This window comes from Carassius gibelio, chromosome B3 (assembly GCF_023724105.1).
Source record: "Carassius gibelio isolate Cgi1373 ecotype wild population from Czech Republic chromosome B3, carGib1.2-hapl.c, whole genome shotgun sequence".
NCBI classification, from domain to species: Eukaryota; Metazoa; Chordata; class Actinopteri; order Cypriniformes; family Cyprinidae; genus Carassius; species Carassius gibelio.
The window spans coordinates 17,536,988-17,559,757 of record NC_068398.1 but is presented as its reverse complement, the minus strand read 5'-3'; the positions used below and the strand labels follow the sequence as shown (position 1 = coordinate 17,559,757).

The 22,770-nt window shown below is 38.1% G+C and overlaps 2 protein-coding genes across 2 annotated transcripts; one reads left to right on the top strand and one right to left on the bottom strand.

The window, feature by feature from the left end:
- Positions 1-132: 132 nt before the first annotated feature.
- Positions 133-7,767, bottom strand: LOC127952915 (26S proteasome non-ATPase regulatory subunit 11A). The gene is made up of 13 exons (XM_052551813.1): positions 7,624-7,767; positions 6,270-6,371; positions 5,931-6,127; positions 4,333-4,390; positions 4,030-4,224; positions 2,946-3,090; positions 2,784-2,844; positions 2,295-2,357; positions 2,070-2,195; positions 1,947-1,982; positions 1,752-1,803; positions 987-1,129; positions 133-877 (listed from the first exon to the last, which is right to left on the bottom strand). Exons 1-12 carry the CDS (start codon positions 7,709-7,711, stop codon positions 987-989), a joined length of 1,266 nt encoding a protein of 421 aa, XP_052407773.1. The 5' UTR covers positions 7,712-7,767; the 3' UTR covers positions 133-877.
- Positions 7,768-9,325: 1,558 nt separating this feature from the next.
- Positions 9,326-15,110, top strand: LOC127952913 (cyclin-dependent kinase 5 activator 1-like). Its single transcript, XM_052551810.1, has 2 exons — positions 9,326-10,078; positions 10,769-15,110. The coding sequence occupies exon 2, from the start codon at positions 10,806-10,808 to the stop codon at positions 11,727-11,729; it is 924 nt and encodes a 307-aa protein (XP_052407770.1). The 5' UTR covers positions 9,326-10,078; positions 10,769-10,805; the 3' UTR covers positions 11,730-15,110.
- Positions 15,111-22,770: the final 7,660 nt, after the last annotated feature.

Genomic DNA, 22,770 nt, shown 5'->3' with positions numbered 1-22,770 from the left:
AGCCAACTTAATATTAAGCTGTGAGAAGAAAAAAAAAAGTACTACAATCATTTACACAAGCACAAACAAAATCCCCAAAAGATGCCAATCAGGTGCTCTGAATCCTAGGACCTCATACAGAAGCACTCAGAGTCTTGTTCTCTTGGTGACTTTATTATGTTTTTAGCGTTATAAAAAAGGGCAATTGCATGACAGGCCAGACAGAGGCGCTTGGCAACGGTATGTACAAAGAGGAAGGAGGAGGACGGGCAGGAATGCACAGGCCAGGGAATGACAACAGCTCACGACCCTGTCCTGACGACAGCATCTTATCACAATTTTTCCACCCAACATAAAAAGTCCAAGTATGCTGTCCACACGAGAGGTAGGCCTGGAGTGAGGCCAAGGGCTTCCTTAGCGGACCGGAGTTGGGCCTAAAACCGTTCGATTGGTGATGCAGGGAATCTTGTCAACAGATCAACACAATGGCCCCTGGATTTGCAAAGGAACTGAATCACACTCATATCAGCTTTGTTCTATGAGAGATCTATGTAAATATATTTCAGATCAGAGTTATAATGCAAGTGAGTTTTTATTTCTTTGAAGATTCCCTGATGGCCTATTAGGCACAGCCAAGATACAAAGAAATGCATTACCAACAGAAAAAAAAAAAAGGTGGAAAAAGTGATCCCATAGTAGTAGAAGTAGTTTGTCCATTGAGGAAGGTGGTAAAAAAACATGTCCAACTGAAAGCCAGAGAGGACAAAAGCAGGAGTCAGTCCATTTTTGGGGTGTTAAGACTTTTTTTTTGACTTGATGTCTGCATCACATCCCCCTCCCCTTCCCTCAGAGTCCCCCGCACTGGCCATGCTCTCAGCTGCAGGGTCCACTGCTCAACCTGCACAAAAGACAGAACTGAGATCAGCCGAGATGAGTCATTTTTCAATGTAACGCCATGTCACTCTGAGATGTATCAAGAATATGCACAAAGCACAATATGCACTTGCCTATGTCAATTTCTTGGCTTTGTTGTAGAGCGAGTCCACTACTTTGCTCATGTTCTGAATTGTTTCAAGGGCGACTTCATATGTTTTGTCTACTGGAGGTTCATCAAATACAATCAGGACACCTTCCCCTTGGTCAAGGATTCCTAAATGCATTGAGAAAGCCACATTATAACTCCGTAAAAACATCTGGAGGGACCACTAATATTTAATTTTATAACATAACATGCATGTTTGACTAGGGCTGGGTACAAATATAGACCATCATGTAGCGCATCCAGTGAAGCCCAGTTATGTGAACTCTGTGACTGATTATATCAAGCAGAATGCAAACTGAATGAGTTAAAGAAGATTTTTAACTCCCTGCATGCTTCGCTTTGGACTGTAAAATAATTTGTTCAAATTAAATGTTACTAATACGGTTTTGAGTTCATTTTATTTTTCTTAATATATTAATGTTTTTAATTCAGTAATGTTTCATCTATACCAGATATATAAGCACAGTTTATGGTTTCATTTTATATTGAGAAACAAAAGTAATCATTAATTCATCAGTAATTAAATCATTTTTATAAATAAATAGTAATAAAATCAAGTCACTGGGTTTTACAGTATAATTCACAGCATTAGTAGAGATAATTTTTTTAATTTCTAATGAAATTATACCCAAATAGATCACAGAATCAAATGAAAATCAGAATCAAATATGTAAATCTGCATTTACACCCAGCACACTTATCAAGTTAAAGACAAGGACGATTGGCGTACCGTGGAATTTCTGGTCTAAAATCATCTGTGACAGTTTCCTTTCAACATCCCCCTGAAAAGACAATGCAAGAGAAAGGATGATAATTGCTCAAAACAAAACTGCACACATGGCAATAAATGAACAGTAAGAATTTGCTTGCCATTTCAGAGGTTAAGGCTTGTTATAATTGCAAATTCGAGGGGACAAGTCCTTACCTTGGAGAGTTTTATAAGCTCAGAAATGTGTTCAATCTGTTGGCATTGAAGAACAATTTTAGTGTACAATGTCCATGTTTTAAAGCACACATAACCTCACACTCAGGTAAACCATGTCATTACCTGCACTCTGGAGAAGGGCTCGATGACCCTTATGAGGTTTTGTTCCAGCAGATTGTCGTAGAGTTTGGCCAGGTGGGTGCTGATGATGGGATCCTCCCGCAGCTCAGCTTTGTACTCTGTTAAAGCCTGAATACAGATCAGAGAAAAGGACATTAAATATGAAAAATAAATGTAAAAACAGCAGGTGGACTGAAAACAAGAAAACATTTTAGGTCTCTGACCCACCTTCTCAAAGTCTGCAAGTGACCTGTTCTTGCTGGCTTGGGCCACACATTTAAGTGCATCTGTCTACAGAAAGAGAGAGACAGGACAAGTTAATCCACATAATCCTCCGCCAACAGACAGAACAGAAAAACATCACCTTGTCATGCAGCACACGGGGTCAGGTGCTCTGACTGAGAGCATATTAGAGGGCACTACAAGATCATATGAAAGTCAAAATGATTGGATACTATGAAATGTGTGCAGCAGGCTGGGATGGTATTTTAATGTCAGTTTAATGTCATTTAATCCTCAATAAAAAAAAAAAAAAATTGAAATGTATTTGAAAGAGGTCTATTGTGCTTAAAAACAAACAAACAGTAAACCAGTAATATTGTCAAATATTACTACAACTGAAAAATAACTATATCTATTTGAATATAATTATAAGATGTTATGTATTCCTGTGTTGCACAGCTGCACCATGAAAAAGAGCTCAGCTCAGACATCTACCTGTCTGCCAGCATATCTGAGGGCAAGCTTTCCACTGGTCAGGGCCTGTACATCCTCTGGCCTGTGAAGACAAAGACATACAGGTTTAACACCTTCAAAGTGTTTAATGAAGAAAGAAAAAAAAAAAAAACGTGAGAGACACTAGAAAACCCCGGGACTCACGAGTTGAGCATGATCTTGCAGAGGAGCATGTACTTGAGTGCCGTGATGGCACGGGGACTGTCAATAGAGTCATAGCCTTCAAAAGCCTCATAAAAGTATGAATACGCTGTCTTCCAGTCCTTCTCCTCAGCAGCGTGAATAATGCCTGCAAAGAAAAAAGAAAAAAAGAGGTCGTGAAGCACTCAGTACAATAACAATGTGTAGGTAATCCGAAATTCCCACATTGACAAATCGGGTAAATCGTTATAGTACGCATGATCTGTTTCCCCTCCATTTGCTCAGCTTAAGTAATGCAAAAAACTATTAATTAAACATTTGCAGGAAGATGGCTCAGTACCGATAATGCAGGATGAAGAATGGCTACTAATACTGTAATGGTGCGTCCCCACTGATACAGAGCAAGCATTTCAATTCTTTCCTATGGGAGTTGAATTCACACTTGCACTGTAAATTGTATGATTTACAGTGCACCAGAAAAAGCATTGAGAGAATCAAAAAGGTTGGAAAATGCTTGATTTTATGCAAATATCAAGCTAGTATGTTGGGTGGCAGAAAAGCTGTCAGAAGCAGTTAGTGACATTTGTCACAGGTTTTTAAATATGCAGTCTGTGCTGGAGTTAGTGTGTAAATTGTTTACATCTTGGACATTTTGCATTTGTTAAACATGTTAACTATTGTAGTTTGGATGCTTTCATAGTGAAACTGACACTGTAAAGTTGCAACTTTCCAACTGTAATTGAGTGCATATGTGATGAATAATCTGACTGCGTGTTTAAGAAGAGTCATTAAACAAATGCTCCTGACACACACTAAAGTGGAGGTGATATAGCTTTCTGAGAGGCATGGAGCAGAGTTCTGCCACTGTATTGGAAATTCACCGTTATTGCAGTAAGCATTTGAGACTGTGTGCATGTGTGTGCGCTAACACAGTTGCATGTGAATGTCTCACTGTTACAATACACACAAATATGTTCTGACTGGCTGCCACTGTATCACGCTGCACAGCAATTTTTGCTTTCAGTGTGGAGTTAGGGTTCCGTAGTTAGGGTTTGGTGTGAAACTGAGTTCTTCTGTGGAAACGTACCTGACTGCATGTCTAGGGCAGCCTGCAGCTTTGGGGGGCAGTAGATGGCATTTGCTGTGGTCCTGGCAGAGGTGAGAGCTGCTCTGGCCTTGGGCAAGTTGCTCAGTGCATGATATGTCTTGCTTTCCAGCAGCTGGAGCTCCACCAGCAGAGCTTTATCATCCATCTTCTTCAGCTCTTGCAGGAGCTGAGAGCCTGATTGACGAGGAAGAAGAGGACAGCAGTTACAGACTGCAAATACATCGCTCGGGATGAAAAAAATGACTGCACCGACAACAAGGGAAGGTATTGTCAGCGACTCACCAAGCTGTAGAGCCTCTTGGTAACGTTTGGTGTCAAAGTATAAAGAGACCAGACGGGCCTAAAGGATAGGAAATTGCCAGTGATCAGAAATTATTATAATTTTTTTTAAAACTCAAATCCTTTTAGTTTTTAGCAGCACTGACAACAAAGCAATAAATAGAGTCCAATGTTTGCAAGCACTATCCAAAATGGATAGGTTTTTTTTATAATTCTGCTTAAAATCTGATCTTGACAGCACCTTTTTAGCGATTTTAATTCAATTTGCAGTCAACATGTACACTACAGTTCAAAATTACAGGGTCAGTAATATATATATATATATATATATATATATATATATATATATACACACACACACACACATACATATACATTATATATATATATATATATATATATATATATATATATATATATATATATATATATATATATATAAATATATATATATGGGCTGCACGATGTGTCGTTTAAGCATCGATATCGTGATGTACGAATCCATGATAGTCACATTGTAGGATGTGCGATGTAGGCTGTCGTAGTTGATGCGTTATTCATTAACTGTACGGCCTTTGGCGAATGTGATTAGCGGATTAATTTCACAGCAGTTTTAAAATTTTAAGTCCTGTGAGTTTAAAAGGGCAGAGAGAGAGAGAGCACGTGCGCGCTAGAGAGAGACAGAGTGCGCGTGTGCGCGAGAGAGAAAGAGAGCGAGCGAGCCCCGACCGCACGCTCACCGTCTTCAAACAACAAGAGTGATGTCCCATTAATCAATTGGCACGATGTTGTAAGTGTGAATGTAAGTGTGCTCACCCCATTTTTTTTGTAAAAAAATTTTGATTAGATTTCATATCGCAATATATTTCGCAGAAAAATAAAATATTGCAATGTAATTTTTTCCCAATATCGTGCAGCCTTAATATATATATGTTTTTTTTTTTTTGTAAGGAAATTAATACTTATTCAACAGGGATTCCTTAAAAATCAGAAGTGACAGTAAAGACATTTATAATGTACAAAAGATTTCCACATTACATAAATGCTGTTCTTCTAAACCTTCTATTCATCAAATTATCCATTTTTATACATTGATAACATGACATCATCATATTAGAATGATTCCTGAAGGATCATGTGACACCAATGACTGGAGTAATAATGCTGAAAATTCAGCTGGGTCAAATATACAAGTATTTGAACAGAAAACAGTTATTTTAAATTCCAATAGTATTTCACAATATTAATGCTTTTACTGTGCTTGATCAAATAAATACAGCCTTTACAACTTAAAAGACCTCTTTTAAAAAAACTTTTTTTTTCACAAAAAATTCACAATACTGTCTGCATTTCTGTTTGAATACACGCATGTTCTCTCAAGCCTTCCTCATACAGCGAACTAGTGACAGTCATGTCAAGATCACATGACCAGTCACACACTAGTCACTTTATTTTGGTGCAAACATCAGTAACAAATTGTCCAAACTCAACATAAAATAAAAAATTAAAGAGTGCACCTTCTGAAAAAAAAAAACTACATACAGCAAAAGTAATGATGATGTTTTCTGAAGCCTCTGATTTACAAAACTAAGTGTGCTCACCTCCAGGGCCTGTCGTAGAAAGGTCCTCTTCTCTGATTTGGCCCATTCGATGCACTCCAAACATAACTCCACCTCCTGACCAGTAGCTGCCTCCATGTCCAAGAACAGATCGAGCAGAGAGCGCACCAACCGTGCTGCCTTTGCCTTGCTGATGGAGTTCAGGAATGGTCGGACATACTTCAGCAAGCCTCCCAATTCTGCAAAATACCAATATATGCACAACAGACACTAACCTTGAGAAACATGCCCGCTGACAGAGTAGTGGCCTTCAAAAACTTCAGATCCATTAATGTGTGTGTACACTGTCTGGGCCATGACCCACAAGTTAAAGATGATTACCAGCAGCTTGTCCAGTCTTGGCCAGCAGTCCGCCCAGCTCCAGGATACTCTGCTCTTTGACACGCACAGCCTCTTCGTCATCGTCTTGGATGTCTCGTTTGACTGTGAATGGATATAAAGCAGATAATGCATGACCCTCAACTAAATTAATGCAAGACTTGTGAGCTTTTAAAGCTGTCAATAACAGAAAGGGAACATGGACACCTTAAGACAGAGTAGTTACACTTGTGTGTGTGTTTGCTCCAAGTTGATCCAAGATTAAATCAATTAAATCTTAAATTGTTCCAAGATTAATTTAATTAAATCTTTATTAAAGCAGATAAAGGAATGCCTTTAAAGTCTAAATTAATGTAATTACTTGATGTAAGTTTCATTTAATTTAGATTATAATTTGTTTTGCTTATAAAATAATATTTGTCTTTTTGAAATATTTATTTTTATTTCTGTACATAATACTTGGGCTTATTGTAGCAAAGATTGCGTTATTGCTATGCGAAGAAGTTTAAAAAAAAGGTTAAAACGCTTGAAAAATGATATTCTGCGGCAGATAAACAAAATGATACGGCGTGGCACGCTATCAATTTACCCGAGACAAACGAACACATATCAAACTTAATGCCAAGCTAAACTTAATGACATTCACATATTATATCATAACTAAGAGAGAGATATCAGTCGTGTTTTAATGACTCATCTGCCAAAATGTAGTTGAAATGCCATTTTCACAGACTTTCTTGACATCAATTGTCTTTCAATTATGATAATTCATACCTAAAAGTTGTAATGAGCAAACAGAATGTCACTAACTTTAGCTAGAGAAGCTAATTTAGTTGTCGTTCAAAGTTGTGGTAACGTCAGCTCCTTCAAACGTAATTTAGAAAACGCCACTCATGTCTCTAATTGTACATAATTCAACAGACTTAGGAGGCCGATCACCTGAACATAAACTTTAATTATCCCTCGTTTTTCCTAATATATTCAAATGATCACTTCATGAGGATTTGCGTTCATTGAGAACTGAAGCTAGCTGATTGGCTAATACTGATGGCAGTTCACTGAAAAGGATATTTTCTTCCACTACAGAATACACACAATAAAACTACTTCGAGGACAAAGTCTGAAAGATCGCATCACCTCGTTTATGAAGTGAACAGTTAGTAGGAGTACAGTGTATTTGTCCAGCTCTAGTCTTTCTCTCGGCTCTCACAGTGAGTCAGCAGCATGAAACCGGCTAACACATTTAGCTGCTGCTCTACAAATCACACGAGGGACGTGATCCGCGTGGTAAAAGCACAGTTTCTTCTGCTAAAAGAACACAAGCGGTTCAGAAGTGAGCGGGACAGAAGGCGCTTACCTATGGCATGAAGAATGTCAATGGACGCGTTCCGGTCCGTGCTGAGCAGCGACTGTGCTCTCTGAAACTCTACCGCCGCAGCCGCCATCTTACCGATTCACCAATTGCCTGATTCACATTACAATCATCACTGCACACGCCACCGGAAGCGCCGTCGAGGCACGCTGGGAGATTGAGTTCACAGAGGCAGGGGGGCTGCATGACTCACGCCAGGGGGCTGTGCTGGGTTTGGATTTAGCTGATCAGAAATACAGTTTTTGTCACCATCTTGACCCATTTTAAAAAATAACTTCCTCACATAGTGCGCGCAATGGCAATCTATGTAGGCTAAGCTAAACTGTGGATGATTTTCAAATATTTTTAAATACATTTTTCCATTTACAGTGGTGGCCAAAATTAGAACACTTGGCATATTTAGGAGGTTTCAGCTTTTTTTGTTGAATTGGCCACTACAATAGGCCTACCCATGAAACCAACTGTTGCTGGACCTGCGATGGAAGGAATCTGCTGGAACTTTAATGATTGACTGACCCCTCAAAGTCCGAACCTCACCCCCATCGAGCAAATTTGGGGCAAGCTGGAACACAGATCTATTGTACATTCAAAGGAAGTCCTTGAGTTTCAGAAGGCATGGGATGACATTCGTGTTGAAGTTAAATAGGAAATATATTGACACTGTGCCAGAGACATGTGCTGCTGTAATTGCTGCAAAAAGGTTGACAAACCAAATATTAAAGTTGAAAGTGGATAAAAACAGTATGACTCACTTTATCTGATATTTGATGTGTTCAGAGCATATTTCATGAACATTATGAAATTATGTTTCATATTTTCTGATCTGTCAGTTGGCCACAACCACTGTATAGCATATTCTTTGCTTTTCTCACTCAGACACAGCCACCACTAATTCCTCAAACTCAAGTTTAATTCCTTATACCATATCGAAATCCCCCAAGAATTAAATACACTCAAAACAATTAGATGTAGAACCTGGGCTGTTAGTTTTTAGTCAACTTAAGAATCATTTTGTAGGTTACTGTAATGTAAGCATAGACCATTGCTGTGAATTCTAAACATGTGTACATGTCTGAATTAAACATTCTAAAGAGCTGTTTTTTAAAGAAAAAATAAAAATACTAGGCTACCTGTTGTTAGTGTTTTTTTAATAATTGTTTTATGAGTGACAATGTTTTGTTTTTTTTGTTTTTTGTTTTTTTTCAACGACCTTTGCTAGTGTTATGAAAGAATTACGTGATTTGAGACATTTATAGTATGAAATATTTTGGTAGTTTTGGGGCATTTTGAATGTGAAATTAGTATGTGAAAACAGTTTGGAAAAACTGAAGTACTGAAAATGTGTCCTAGTGATTGTTTTTTTTTTTTTTTACTTATCAAACAAATTGATTTTAATTTAAATTAAATTGAATGCTGTAAATAATATATTTTTTGAGAATTTACTTGCATTGTGCCAAAATCGATCAATAGGTGAGGATGGGATAAGCTTAAAAACATTAACATAAGGGTGTAAAACACTCGGATCGTCATTTAAGAAAACTATTGCTTATTATTAAAATGTGAGAGCAGGATGATTGGATAAGCATGAGAGATGGAGAGAGTGTGTGGGTGGGTGTGAGTGAGAGATCAGAGGGGGATGGGGTTGCCCATTCATGTCACTGCGCCACTACAAAGCCCTGGCGACATTACTGCACATCAGGATCTAAGTTAATCTGTCTCGAGCGTTGTGTGTGAGACTTTCCACACTCTCTGGGTCTTGATTAAAGACTGTAATCTGTCAACAGCTTTCCCGTCATCCAAAACCATGGCGTCTTAACTAGTTAAAGTCCACCTTTCATGTTGAAGCTCAGGAAGCGCTATAACAGATGCTGGTGCTGTGGACAGCGCACACATGAAGCATGGACAGAGAACCAGAGGGAGCCCAGACACCTATTTGAGATTCAGCATCTCCACGAGACAGCACAAAGGCCGCCCTCTCTCTCGAAAAATAGCGGCTAATGTACGAGATTCATTGACTTCATTTAAGGATTAGTCCGGCACGGACCTTTAATTTTACGCATTTCGTGTTATTCATGTCGTGCTATTCTTCCGCCTGCGCAGTTCAATAAGATCACAGACGGGCAGATGTGAAACAGACCCGAGATTGATTGTGATGAACGAGAAACAACAAAATTTCCCCGTAACGAGGGTTTATGTGGGAAGACGTGGCGGGCATCTGGGAAGTAACCTTAGCAACCGGAGAATCCTGAACCCCGCTTAGTTTACGTAGAAGCATCATTTCATCGCTGACGTTCCATTTTCAGAACCTTGGACAACGACGAGCACGTTCCACAGTGCGACAAGCCGAGGAAAAAAAGAGGATAATCGACGAATATTTATATATTTTCCTATTCTACTTGTTTTATCTACATTTATCACCGCGAGGAAGACGTATTGATAAGTAAGTAGGCTAACCAACAGTTTATGTATCTATGGAACCTATTTATGATATTTTTTTCTTCATCAAATTATATTAATTTCTAAAACGCTTTTGAAGGGTTCGCTCTAAAATAGTTTGCAAAATGTGAAAAACTCAATTATACCATGCACACGAGTCCGTCGTCATAAAGATGTTATCTTGATTTACGACTGCTCGTTTTGTCTGAAGCGTGATGTTCTCATTTCCTCGTGGTAATCCACTAAACATTTTAAATACCTCGATAAATCACGAGTTCCAATACGTGCTAAAGCTTAAATGTTATTATTTAGTCAGCTAACAATTTCCAATTTGCATCCAGAGGAATTTTTCTTACAAATGGATTTGAATTGGGAATGAATGTGTTTACATTCTCACCTTCCATTTTGAGGCTAAGATGGATGCTTTCGCATATTCTGCTGAATCTCCCGGTGAATCCCATACCAGCAGTACAGTTCAGTAAAAAGTAGAAATCTACTTGAATGTATATATATATATATATATTTTACATTAGTTTTTTTAGACATACTACACAATATATATATATAATTCATGTATGTTTTGCACATGTGTGTGAATGTAATGTTTAGGTGGTGATGGTGGTTTCATCAAAATCATAGCTTATTTAACAGTATTGTGTCTCTAATCATTCATATTTATTTCCTTTATGGGCAGATTCTGTATCTAAAAACCCTGTAATAATCAAGGCGACATGGGAACTGTTTTGTCAGTCTCCCCGAGCTACCGAAAGGCAGGCCTGTTTGATGAAGTACCACCGCCTCTAGCACATTATACAGCTGTGCAGAACAGTAAAAACGCCAAGGACAAGAGCTTGAAGCGTCACTCGCTCATCAATGTCCTGCCATGGAAGCGTATTGTGGCAGCTTCAGCCAAGAGAAAAGGTTCTAAGAAGCTGGCCTCTGGGGACAGTCAAGATGAAGAGAGCGTGGGCACCCTCAACAGCCAAAATCTAAAGAAGACCCAGTCCTGTGCCAACCTCTCTGGCTTCACCCAGGAGCCAGCCGTGAGCTCCATTTCCACATCCAAAACCACCACCAATGTGGCCTCCACTGGGAAGAGGACCTCCATCACCGGATCGGTGGGCCAAGCGACCAACGCAGGCACACCCAAAAGAGTGATCGTGCAGGCTTCCACCAGCGAGCTCCTGAGGAGCCTGGGTGAGTTCCTGTGCCGACGCTGCTACCGACTGAAGCGCCTCTCCCCAGCCGACCCCGTTCTGTGGCTACGCAGCGTGGACCGCTCCCTTCTGCTCCAGGGCTGGCAGGACCAGGGCTTCATCACCCCAGCTAACGTGGTCTTCCTCTACATGCTCTGTCGTGAGGTCATTTCGGGCGAGGTGTCCAGTGAGCGTGAGCTACAGGCCGAGCTGCTCACTTGCCTCTACCTGTCCTACTCCTACATGGGAAATGAGATCTCATACCCGCTCAAGCCCTTCCTGGTGGAGACGGATAAGGATGCCTTCTGGAATCGCAGTCTGGCGATCATCAATCGCATGAGTAGCAAAATGCTCCAGCTTAACTCTGACCCACACTACTTCACGCAGGTTTTCGCTGACCTGAAAAACGAAAGTCAAAAGGAGGAGGAGAGCAAGCTGCTTATAGGCTTGGATCGATAAGTAAGGCGCTTGTGCATAAACAGAAAAATAATGTGCATAAAAACCTTGTGCACAATTATTATTATTATTATTATTATTTTATTTTTATTTTTTACAAAAACACTTTAGTGTCATTAGTATTAAAAAGCTCCAGGGCATAGTTTTGAAGCTTATTTGTAGCAATGAAGGAGACTAGAGTGGCCATTCTAAGGAATAGTTCAACTACAAATACAAATTTGGACATTTTTACTCATCCTCAGGCCACCCAAGATGAGATGAGTTTGTTTCCCTTGTTCACTAATAGATTCTCTGCAGTGAATGGGTGCCGTCTGAATGAGAGTCCAAACAGCTGATAAAGACATCACAGTAATCCACAAGACTCCAGTAAATCAATTAATGCCTTGTGATGAAAAAAGCTGTGTGTTTTGTAATAAAAAAATTAAGAGTTTCGTCTAAAATACGAGTCCTCTATCCATGTTATTGCTTTCTCCAGTGATCAAAAGAGCAATCAGGAGAGAAACGTACACAAATAAAGCACCATATACAAGCTAAAACTGTTCAAAACCATTCTAAACAAAGATTTGGGGGATTTTCCTGTGAGATTTTGACTCATTATGGACTCCATTCACCGCAGAGGATTTATTGGTGAGCAAGTGATGTAATGCTAAATTTCTCCAAATCTGTTTCGATGAACAAACAAATTCATCTACATCTTGGATGGCCTGAGGGTGAGTAAACGTTCAGCAGATTTTTATTTTTGAGCAAACTATTCCTTTAAGATCTGACCAAGACGCAGGATGACACCTTACCAACCAATAAGGTATTCAGTGACTGGTCATGTGGCGCTCCGGAGGTCAACGAATCAACTGCAGGATATACAGATCACCCATACACAAACATGAGCAGCAGTCTTTATGACTCCCAATAAAAAAATGCTTCTTGACTCACAAAAAAGACTGAACGGCATGAATTGAAAACCTCAGCTTGTGCTGTATTCTTACAGCTTGCCGTGCTCACAACAGACCAAGTAGTTTGAAAATGAGAGCCAAGTTAGCAACACTTCAAAATAATACAAACCAAAGACTCTAGATTGACCTTATGCGATTTCTACATTCACATAAATCCTATACACTGATGAAGTGATACATATGAGGACCATGAACTGCTGCTCTTGCATGGCATCACGTTTTCAACGTTATGTTTGTTTTGCATATCTCAGTGGCCTTTAAAGAAGGTCTGGGTCTTAAACTGCTGCAGGTTCGAGGACATTTGATGCCGTGGCCTGTCCAAACATACATCAGTTGTTGTTGTTAATGACATTCTATATCAAGGAAATTTATTATGCTTTATGAGCTCAAATGATTCACAATTTGGTAGGAAGAAATGACCACACTGCTTCCAACTTTCACCTAGAGAAGGAGACTTGTTTTCCAAGTTGCGCTACCTATTGTCATCGTGAAAAGAACTGAAATATCTAATAGGGAACAAACAAATGGAGAGGTAGAAATTTGATGTATTTTCAACAGCAAGTACTGTATGTTCTTATACGGGTGTCAATGCATGCTTCTTTGACTGACCACACACTTTTTAAAAGATCTTTGTTTATGATTTGATGGTCACAATTTTTCTATGACGTTCTTTTGGACACTGTTCCAAAAATGATGTGCCATAAAGACATAAAAGTTATAAAAGAAAGCTAGAAGTACACTAAGTTTTTGTAGCCTCATTAGGAACGGGGTATTTTTGAAGGAGCAAAGGAGAAGGGGCATTATAGAAAGACCCGAGTAGGAGACATACAATGACACAAATATTTTGTTAGAAAAGAAAGGGAAAATGGCTTGTATGGTTAAAATTTTTTGATTGTTTTCAGTCCATTACAGGTCCCAGAGTGCTATTTTCATAATTATGCATACATAAAAACCAAACCCTGCAGTTATTTTAAATACTGAAAAGCCCTGTATCAGATACAAGAAACTCTAAAAAACATAACAATGCAAGGGACACATGTAAAATAAATAACCACTGTTACTAAAGTTGGAAACATGTTATTTCACAGTTTTAAGTCAGCCTGTTAAAAATGATACGTTAATTTTGCCCCAAACACTCATTTTTAGTCTTCTTTTCTGCAATGTAATGCACTCTCACATATCTGAGAAAGAGTATTAACAAATTTGACAGCACGGTTGATTTGATTTTACTTCCAGAATTTGACACACATTGCAAACCAGTGTTAGTAGGCTAGTAGATTGGTTGCTGATGAGATGTTTTGAAGTGATGTAATCAGTAACCATCCTGTGGACGAGGTGCAGTCATTCTGTGAATGAGAGATTTTCATCAGCTTTCTCTCGCTACATTGTTCTCTCACTGTCCAAGCTTCAGTATGTGACATGAGGACAAGCACAGTTTTTGTTAAAGGTGATGAAAAGTGATGAAGGAGGGACTTTGAAGAAGTTCACAGGTATAATATTGACATTTGCAAAGGGCCGTTTGAATAGATTTTTGAGTCTTAACAGGCCTCTATAGAAGTGCAGCAGCTTTTCAATATGCAAGTGATAAATATACTGATGAAATGTTAGATACTAAGACGAATTATCTGTAGCACACAAAAACTGATCAAATCAACTCAGATGGCAGTTTCGCAATATGCAGTTTTAAAGATCAATGGCAAACAAAAGTTAACACAGTCAGACCACAGTCTTTAAACCCATTTATTTCATTACATAAATTCTCTTGTAAGTTTTTTTTTTTTTTTTCAGTTGATGTATGGGATCATTTAAACACAATGCTATTTACATATTTCTGATCATTTGCTGATAATGCATTTACATGTCCCCCCTTTGTGTCTGGCCTCATTCTGATAAAACATTCTGTTGGTGCTATTAATGCAGAAATCACGTTTACCCATAACAAGACCTTGCTCATTGGTTAGCTGAATGTAGTTAAGTTTTGTACATAGGGCAGAAAGACTGTACTTGCATTGATGCTACAACTACAATGGCTCCATTGGTAGAACAGGATACTGGATGTGATGATTACGGACCAACAGATTGGGGTGGAGAAAGACCATTAATTACAGCAACTCTGTTCTTGTCATAGATAATGAAAGAGGCAAAGTTGTATTATTATGTTTTATACAATTTTTGTGGTTGATGTAACATCCTTCAACAGGAAAAAAAAAACACTGTACAGCAACAAAAGATTGAAATATGATTTTCTCTTTTCTTTATGTTTCACGTTGTGTGAACTTTGTTGAACAAAATGAAACAAAAATGATATGTAACTGATATATTTAAAGAAGCAATCTCTTACAGTATATGGGTGTGTATGAATGTGAGTTTGTGCAATGACTTTGGTCAACTCTTCTATCTACTTTATATAAAAATGTGCATTTGCAAGCAAAAACATTGATTATGTGTCATGTTTCTGATTCTAAGTTACATATGGCTTATTATATACCTTTGCATCTCCTGTATACACACACACACACACACACACACACACACACACTTTATTTAAAATTTATAAAAATGGCTAACTGCTTTATAAATTTGCAGAATATAATTTAATTTCTATTATTTTTGTAATATATTTTGTAATATATTTCTCCTATATATATATATATATATATATATATATATATATATATATATATATATATATATTTGTTTTCTTCATTTTCTTTGTATTAATTCAAGGACACGTATACACGTATAAGACATAAGCACGGGAACTTCATTGACTAGTAATGAGGGGCAACCGCAGTATTACGTAATGCAATAGGGTGCACTTCACAATGCGCTACACTGCCATCTGCTGGAGAATATTTCACAGATTAAGTGAAGAGGATTTTCCTATGAGTAGGCTTAGGCTATGTACAGTATTTTTGTGTGTATAGGCTTTCAGCGCCGCCTCCCTTCTGCTACCGGTCATCTTTCTCCCGTTAGAAATTAATCAGGGATTCGCTGTTAATGCATATGTTATTCTGCCTTAAATGTATTCCATTCACTTAAATACTGTCTAATTTGCCAGGTTCATAGTGTCCTGTGGCTTATCTGTAAACTTCAAACGCTATTGACACACAGTGAGGACGAGTTAATGGTGCCAACACAAAATTATTAGGCCTACTGTTTACAAACAGGTTTCCTGAAGGAAGATTCCCTGCATGTCATTAGTCTGCAAAGAGATTGTCCCGCCCCAGAGTGTTCAGTGTTGTTGTTAACTAAAATTAACTCAAAGTTTTTTGGTAATTGAGATACAGCTTAACTTAAATATAAATAATATATATGAAAACTTAAAACCTAAACGAAAATTTGAAATAATACATTGTCAATAAACTGAAATAAGGTAAAGATGAAGTAGCCTAAAATTACTAGAACAAAAAAGTGAAAGTGAAAGTGAAGTGACATTCAGCCAAGTATGGTGACCCATACTCAGAATTTGTGCTCTGCATTTAACCCATCCGAAATGCACACACACAGAGCAGTGAACACACACACACACACACTGTGAGCACACACCCGGAGCAGTGGGCAGCCATTTATGCTGCGGCGCCCGGGGAAGTGAAATAAACAGGTCAAAGCTATGCAGCAATATATATGTATATTATATTTAGATTTTTTTTGATGACAAAACAAATAACCAAATTATTAAAATGTAAAATAAAACTAAAATAAAAAAATTAAATTAATTAAATTATCAATTATAATAATTATAATAACTTTCATCAAAAGCAGTTATTCAAATAACACATGTAACACTTGTATCCAAATTACACATGGCCAGATATCAGTGATCTCTTAAAATTCAGTAATATTCTGAATTTGTCTCTCAAAACAAAGGTCGGGTTCTCTGTTCTTTCTGATTGGACCTTAATAGCTGTACGTGATTTCTCTTTATTTTGATTTCAGGTAACTTATGGTTGCACACAATGTCAAAAACAATAATACATTAATAAAAATCAATAAAGAAAATATTAAAGAAATATTATCAAGGGTCAGAATTTACACAGAGAAATACTGATTTCGGTTCACATTCATTTATTGACATCATTGTTCTTACCATACATCAGCTATCACCATCAAAGAAATGTCAGTAGTCATAAAATATGTGTGTAAGCATGCAAGCTACATTAAAGGGGTCATATGATGCTGCTAAAAAAACACATTATTTTGTGTATTTGGTGTAATTAAATGTATTTTTGTGGTTTACGGTTAAAAAACACATTATTTTCCACATACTGTTTATTATTGTTTCTCCTCTATTCCCCACCTTCTGAAACGCATTGATTTTTACAAAGCTCATCGGCCTAAAAAGCAAGGTGTGCACTGATTGGCCAGCTATCCAGTGTGTTGTGATTGGCCAAATACCTCAAGCGTGTGACGGAAATGTTATGCCCCTTAACATACTGTGATGCCCTGTCCGTCCAGAGCAACAAGACACAAAACCCATTATAAACGTGATATAAACATGATTTCTAGTCGTGTCATCTTTTAGAAGGCCAAACAAAGTAGATCCACTTTCTCAATGAAACAGCGTCACACACCGCTGTCTTGAGTGAGCGGAGGCCAGCTTGGATTCTACGAAAGGAATGTGACGACCCCAGGTTGGTCCATGGTGAAAGCCAGTCCAGTGATCCACAGTACAAAGTTGATGTATTTCCTCAGCTACTAGCAAAGATCAGCTCCAGGCATGATGAAGCAGATATCGTCCTCTGTTGGAAGGACAAACAAAATAGTTTCACTTTCACAGTGAAACACACAACGTCTACACAACATGGCAGTGGCGGCAACAACAATACTAAAACAAGAATAAAAGGTACACCTTCTTTCTTTGCTTGAACTTCTGGGCAGCGTTATACAAATCTTCCCACATAGTGACATAGAGATGTGGGGCCGTGTTAAAAGAGGCGTTTTAGGAGGGCATGGACGAGTCTTAACTTTTATAAAGAATATCTCTTTGGATTTGAGACTTTAGTCTTTTCAACTTTCCAGATCTTCTTTATGCCACAAGAGCTTGTAACCCTCCAAAGAGAAAGGAAAAGTTATGACCCCTTTAAGAAATATTTCTTAATGTAGCTTGCATGCTTATGCACACACTTTATGACAGGTTGACCAAGTCGCAGTAAGCAGAATGTCCATTTAAAATCTAAGAGCATGGACACTGTAAGCCAGCTGTTAAAACAACCAGCTGTTCCTGAATATTCCTACCATGTGCACACTGCAGAACACAGATGGAGCTGCAGCCACATCAAAGAGACACACAACACTGTCATAGAGCAATAACTGTCACAGCAGGCAATGCACAGCCACTACACTACACTCATTCTCTTAAAAGTGTGGTAACTTCATTTTATTAGGCTTTAAAAATCATGTTTATATAATATGGATGTATGTAACATATTTATTAAAAAAAAATAGGTACCTTGTTGACCCGTTTCTGTATAATGCATTCAGTAGCCAGCAGATGGCACTCAAACATGCAGTGTTTTCCTCACACTTACAGACATGGTACTCCTAAAATAATCAGAAATTACTCAACATGTCTTCGCTGGACTATAATATAGCTCTATAATAACATATAATGAACCTTCATTGTCAAATCTGACTCAGTCTAACATTGATGACACTGCATTTACATTTAAAGCGTCTGTCAGTTTGTCAGTGAGACAGAGACTCAGAAAAGATGAAAGTCTGTTCATTTGTTGCATGTATGGGTGCTTTTGGAGAGATTCACGGGAAAGCCGATCCCTCATAATGACAGAATATTACTCGTTACTCAATTTTGTTGTCACTTTTTTAATTATTGAACCGATAAATTACTGGTGAATAATGTGTGTCGCTGCAGAAGACTTCAGGGCTCAGTAATACTGTCTGTAATTAACATTTTCTAATTATTCTGTCCTGATTATTCTGGTAATATCTCAAAAACAACTTTGTTTATTAAAATTAATATTTTAGCCATGACTTTTAAACACACACAAAACAAACTGACTAATTCACCAGCCTGTCATCACAATTATCCAACAGCACTAGACTATCAAGAGGAGTGAGATGTAAAATAGATGAATACGAGGAAGTCATTTTCACAGTTGAGTCTAATTCAGGCTGTGGTCTGTTCCTCACAGTTGTTTATTCAACTTTGCATGACAGTAATTTAAAGATAGACTGAGATCGATGCCAGAAAACCTTGGATGTGACAGACTCTGTGCTTTTACCTCAGACAAACAGCATCCTTTATCACTATACTCAAGTTGTAACTTGATTTTCTTTTCTTTCTGACAGAATGATGAAATGTTAAAACATCACTGAAAGTAAGCTACATTAAGTCATGGCGAAGTTTAATTGTATTGTCATTTAAGAAATGACAAACTTAATTAATCAAATATTTATGACAACGTCAAATCTTTTGCTTTACTCTGATGCCATTGCTTGGCCCAGCACACTCTGATTGTGTCCTGTCTAAATCTGCTACATTTTTTATTTATTAAGATATAATGTGTTGTCATACTGGGTTTCACATTTTTATGGCCTACTGTTGCTGTCAGTTTCTTCTCCTTAAGTTAACCTTTATAAGACAAAATCATAAAAAAAATGAAACTACAATAAACAAAGGCTTTGACACTTGGCCAGCTCATGTGCTCAAAGCTAACACATTAAAAGTATTTCACCTATAAAATAAAATAAGCAGTAGTACAGTATCAATTCTCTTACAAACTCAAATATTGTACTGTATATTAGCCTATAGTCACAATAATGAAGGATTATGAATAAAGTGTTTCTTATGTACTAGCTCTGCATTCATCTCAACATGAAAACTAAAACATTTTGGAAAAGCAGGTACAGTATCTGTTATTTTACACTCAAGACCAGACCAGACTTTGGAAATATCAGAACACATCTGGCATGTACAAAAACATGCTGGCAACTGCAATGCAATCTCGCATGTTGGGACAAGTGAGTAAATCAAGCAGCCTTTACACGGCATTGATTCTAATCCCTGACTTTGTATCCTGAGGACACCTAAAGAAAATTAAAATCCTCACAGTCTCATTACTGTCAACATGGTGAGATGTGTAAAGGCAGAGATTTTCACACGAGTACTTAATGTAGACTGTTTTTTAATCTAAAATTAATAATACTTTTTGTATTTTTTTTTTCTTTGTTTAGTGTTTGCGTTACACAGTTCTTCTGGAATACTTGATTCTGATTGATGTCCTGTTCCTGGAAATGTCCCCGTTTTACAGCACGTTCAAAACAACCTGCAAATACGGAAAGCCCGGCCAGTTTAGCCAGCTGTCTATTGTATAATGTGATTACTTGGTCGCACTCCACTATGGTAGCCTTGGATGAGAGCAGAACGCTATTATCATCAGTTATGAAAAGAGAACAGAGTGCCAACCTCCCGCTCTCTCTCATGAGGCCAATAAGGAAGTGACTAAAACTGCAATTCATCGACTGACCGCTTGAGGCTGGCTGCAAAAGGGAGTCAGTCCCATGGACTCCCAATGTTAAAATGGCCAACTTTACAGCAGAAAAAAAACATATATAACAGTCCATGTGACATCAGTCAACAACTCTTCTCTTCTGTGTCAGTCAACACGCGTTCTCAAGAGTATCAGAGCGCATACGTGTGGTGCTGCTAACGCAAGAGCCGGCAATTTTGATGTAGAACCCAGATGCGCTGCGCCTTTTTTACGAGCAGAGGAACGTACATGCAAGCGTCCTGGTACTGTTTGACACAGGACAAAAGAAAAGTTTTTTGTATAATATTTTTATCATCTTGATTATTTTTATTATTAAACGCTCAAACCAGTTTAAATATACGGCATAGTCTTACATCACCATGTTTGTAGTTTTATTTTATACTTTGTTTTGTAGTTCCAACTCTTACTATTTCTGCTACTTATTGAAAATAAAATATTAGTTAAGGTTTCAAAGCTTCATGAAGCAGTGTTTTGAAAGTACCCATCACTAGGTGCAGTGTCTGTCTTTTTGCTGGGCCTTGTTCTCTTGTACATTTTAATGGACTCAACATAATATACAGGTGAAATTATAACTCAAATCTTTATTAAATGTCCAGTAGTACAGAAGTCTTTGCATGAATTGCAAACCGAGGGCCACATTTTTGTCTATACCTTTATGGCAACATCTATAGCATGAAGGAATCCGAATAGAGGGCAAGTGAGAAGCACAAGCTATGACGGATTCTTTAAAATGTGCAAATGTCATAGATTCCCAGGACACAGGGCACATTGGTCTCGTTAGGTCAGTAGCCTGGAGCATGCTAGACAAAGTCAGCAAATGTGGAGGGCTGATAACTCAGAATGGCTACATGAACAATGAATGAAATCCATTGGCTCCAATGTCTCCTTTCTGACACTTTTTGGACAGCTGGTGACTCTCAGCGGGCCTAAAGATCTCCAAACACTGCAAGTAGCTGTATATTTGCTGCTTCGAAGGCTGTTTTATTGATTTAATGCAATTTAGTAACAATTTAGGATGGTTTGTCTTCTTCCACCAACTATTGTGGAAGCTTTGATCTGTTGTCATATCAGTTATATTATTCAAAAGAGCATTCAAAACAGAGATAATGAATCATTTATTATGCGACAGAAGCTGGTGAATCATGCTGAAAAATCAAGAAAACTGTTCCAAAAAACACTCTGACAACCTTAAACTGGTAGACGGTTTGTTGCTGGTCAAAAATGGTTTACCAGTTTATGCTTAGATAGAACCTAGCTACCATTTTCTTAAAGGGCACATCTTGGGTCTTGGGTTTCCTCAGAATGTGTCTGTGAAGTTTCAGCCCAAAATACCCAACAGATCATTTATTATAACAGCTGGAAAATGTCATTTTTGGAGTGTGTCTAAAAATAAAAGGAATAAATCAATAAAAGGGCTGTTTTGTAGTGTAAATGCAAATGAGCTGCATATTGTAAAAAGCACTATACAAATAAACTTGAATTTAAATTAATTTAATTTAATTTTGAAGCACATTACCTTGAAAAATCAAAGGTTATCTACAGCATCCTCAGCCGATCAGATGCTGGGAGAAAATGAAGACTCTTTTGTTCAGTCTTATCCAAACACAGAGCATCAGGATTGCTTGCGAGACATTGTTAAAGGGGGGGTGAAATGCTATTTCATGCATACTGAGTTTTTTACACTGTTAAAGAGTTGGATTCCCAAGCTACACATGGACAAAGTTTCAAAAATTAAGTTGTACGTTTGAAGGAGTATTTCTGTTCCAAAAATACTCCTTCCGGTTTGTCACAAGTTTTGGAAAGTTTTTTTCGTGTATGGCTCTGTGTGACGTTAGATGGAGCGGAATTTCCTTATATGGGTCCTAAGGCACTTCTGCCGGAAGAGCGCGCACTTCCGTATAGCAGAGCACTGAGAGCACAACAGGCATTCACTGATCAGAGCGAGAGCGTCGCGAAAAGTCACAAAAGAAGTGTGTTTTTGGTTGCCAGGGCAAGACAACCCTGCACAGATTACCAAAAAAAACCAGCATTAAGGGACCAGTGGATGGAGTTTATTTTTACAGAGCATCAACGGAGTTGTGCAAGTGTTTTTGTTTGTTCCCCTGCATTTCGAAGATGCTTGTTTTACAAACAAGGCCCAGTTTGACGCCGGGTTTGCACATCGTTTATTTCTTAAGGATGATGCAGTTCCAACGAAAAAGGGTCACGATCGTGTGTTGGAACCGCAGGCGGTGAGTAAAACTGCTTCAAATATCTCTGTGTTGTTAACTTAGCTATCGGCGCGTAAGCACATCAAGTAAACAACATGCGATGTTGTCATCAAACTGCACGAGTAAAACTGCTTCAAATATCTCTGTGTTGTTAACTTAGCTATCAGCGCGTAAGCACATCAAGTAAACAACAAGTAAACGATATTGTTATCAAACTGCACGAGTAAAACTGCTTCAAATATCTCTGAGTTGTTAACTTAGCTATCGGCGCGTAAGCACATCAAGTAAACAACATGCGATGTTGTCATCAAACTGCACGAGTAAAACTGCTTCAAATATCTCTGTGTTGTTAACTTAGCTATCGGCGCGT

What these genes read in the sequence shown, in the direction of transcription:
- LOC127952913 (XM_052551810.1), top strand. Translation starts at nt 10,806, where the DNA reads ATGGGAACTGTTTTGTCAGTCTCCCCGAGCTACCGAAAGGCAGGCCTG.
- LOC127952915 (XM_052551813.1), bottom strand. Translation starts at nt 7,711, where the DNA reads ATGGCGGCTGCGGCGGTAGAGTTTCAGAGAGCACAGTCGCTGCTCAGC. An exon ending in CAAGACTGGACAAGCTGCTG is followed by an intron (nt 6,128 to 6,269) that starts GTAATCATCTTT and finishes GGTATTTTGCAG; the next exon opens with AATTGGGAGGCTTGCTGAAG. An exon ending in AGCTTATAAAACTCTCCAAG is followed by an intron (nt 1,804 to 1,946) that starts GTAAGGACTTGT and finishes TTGTCTTTTCAG; the next exon opens with GGGGATGTTGAAAGGAAACT.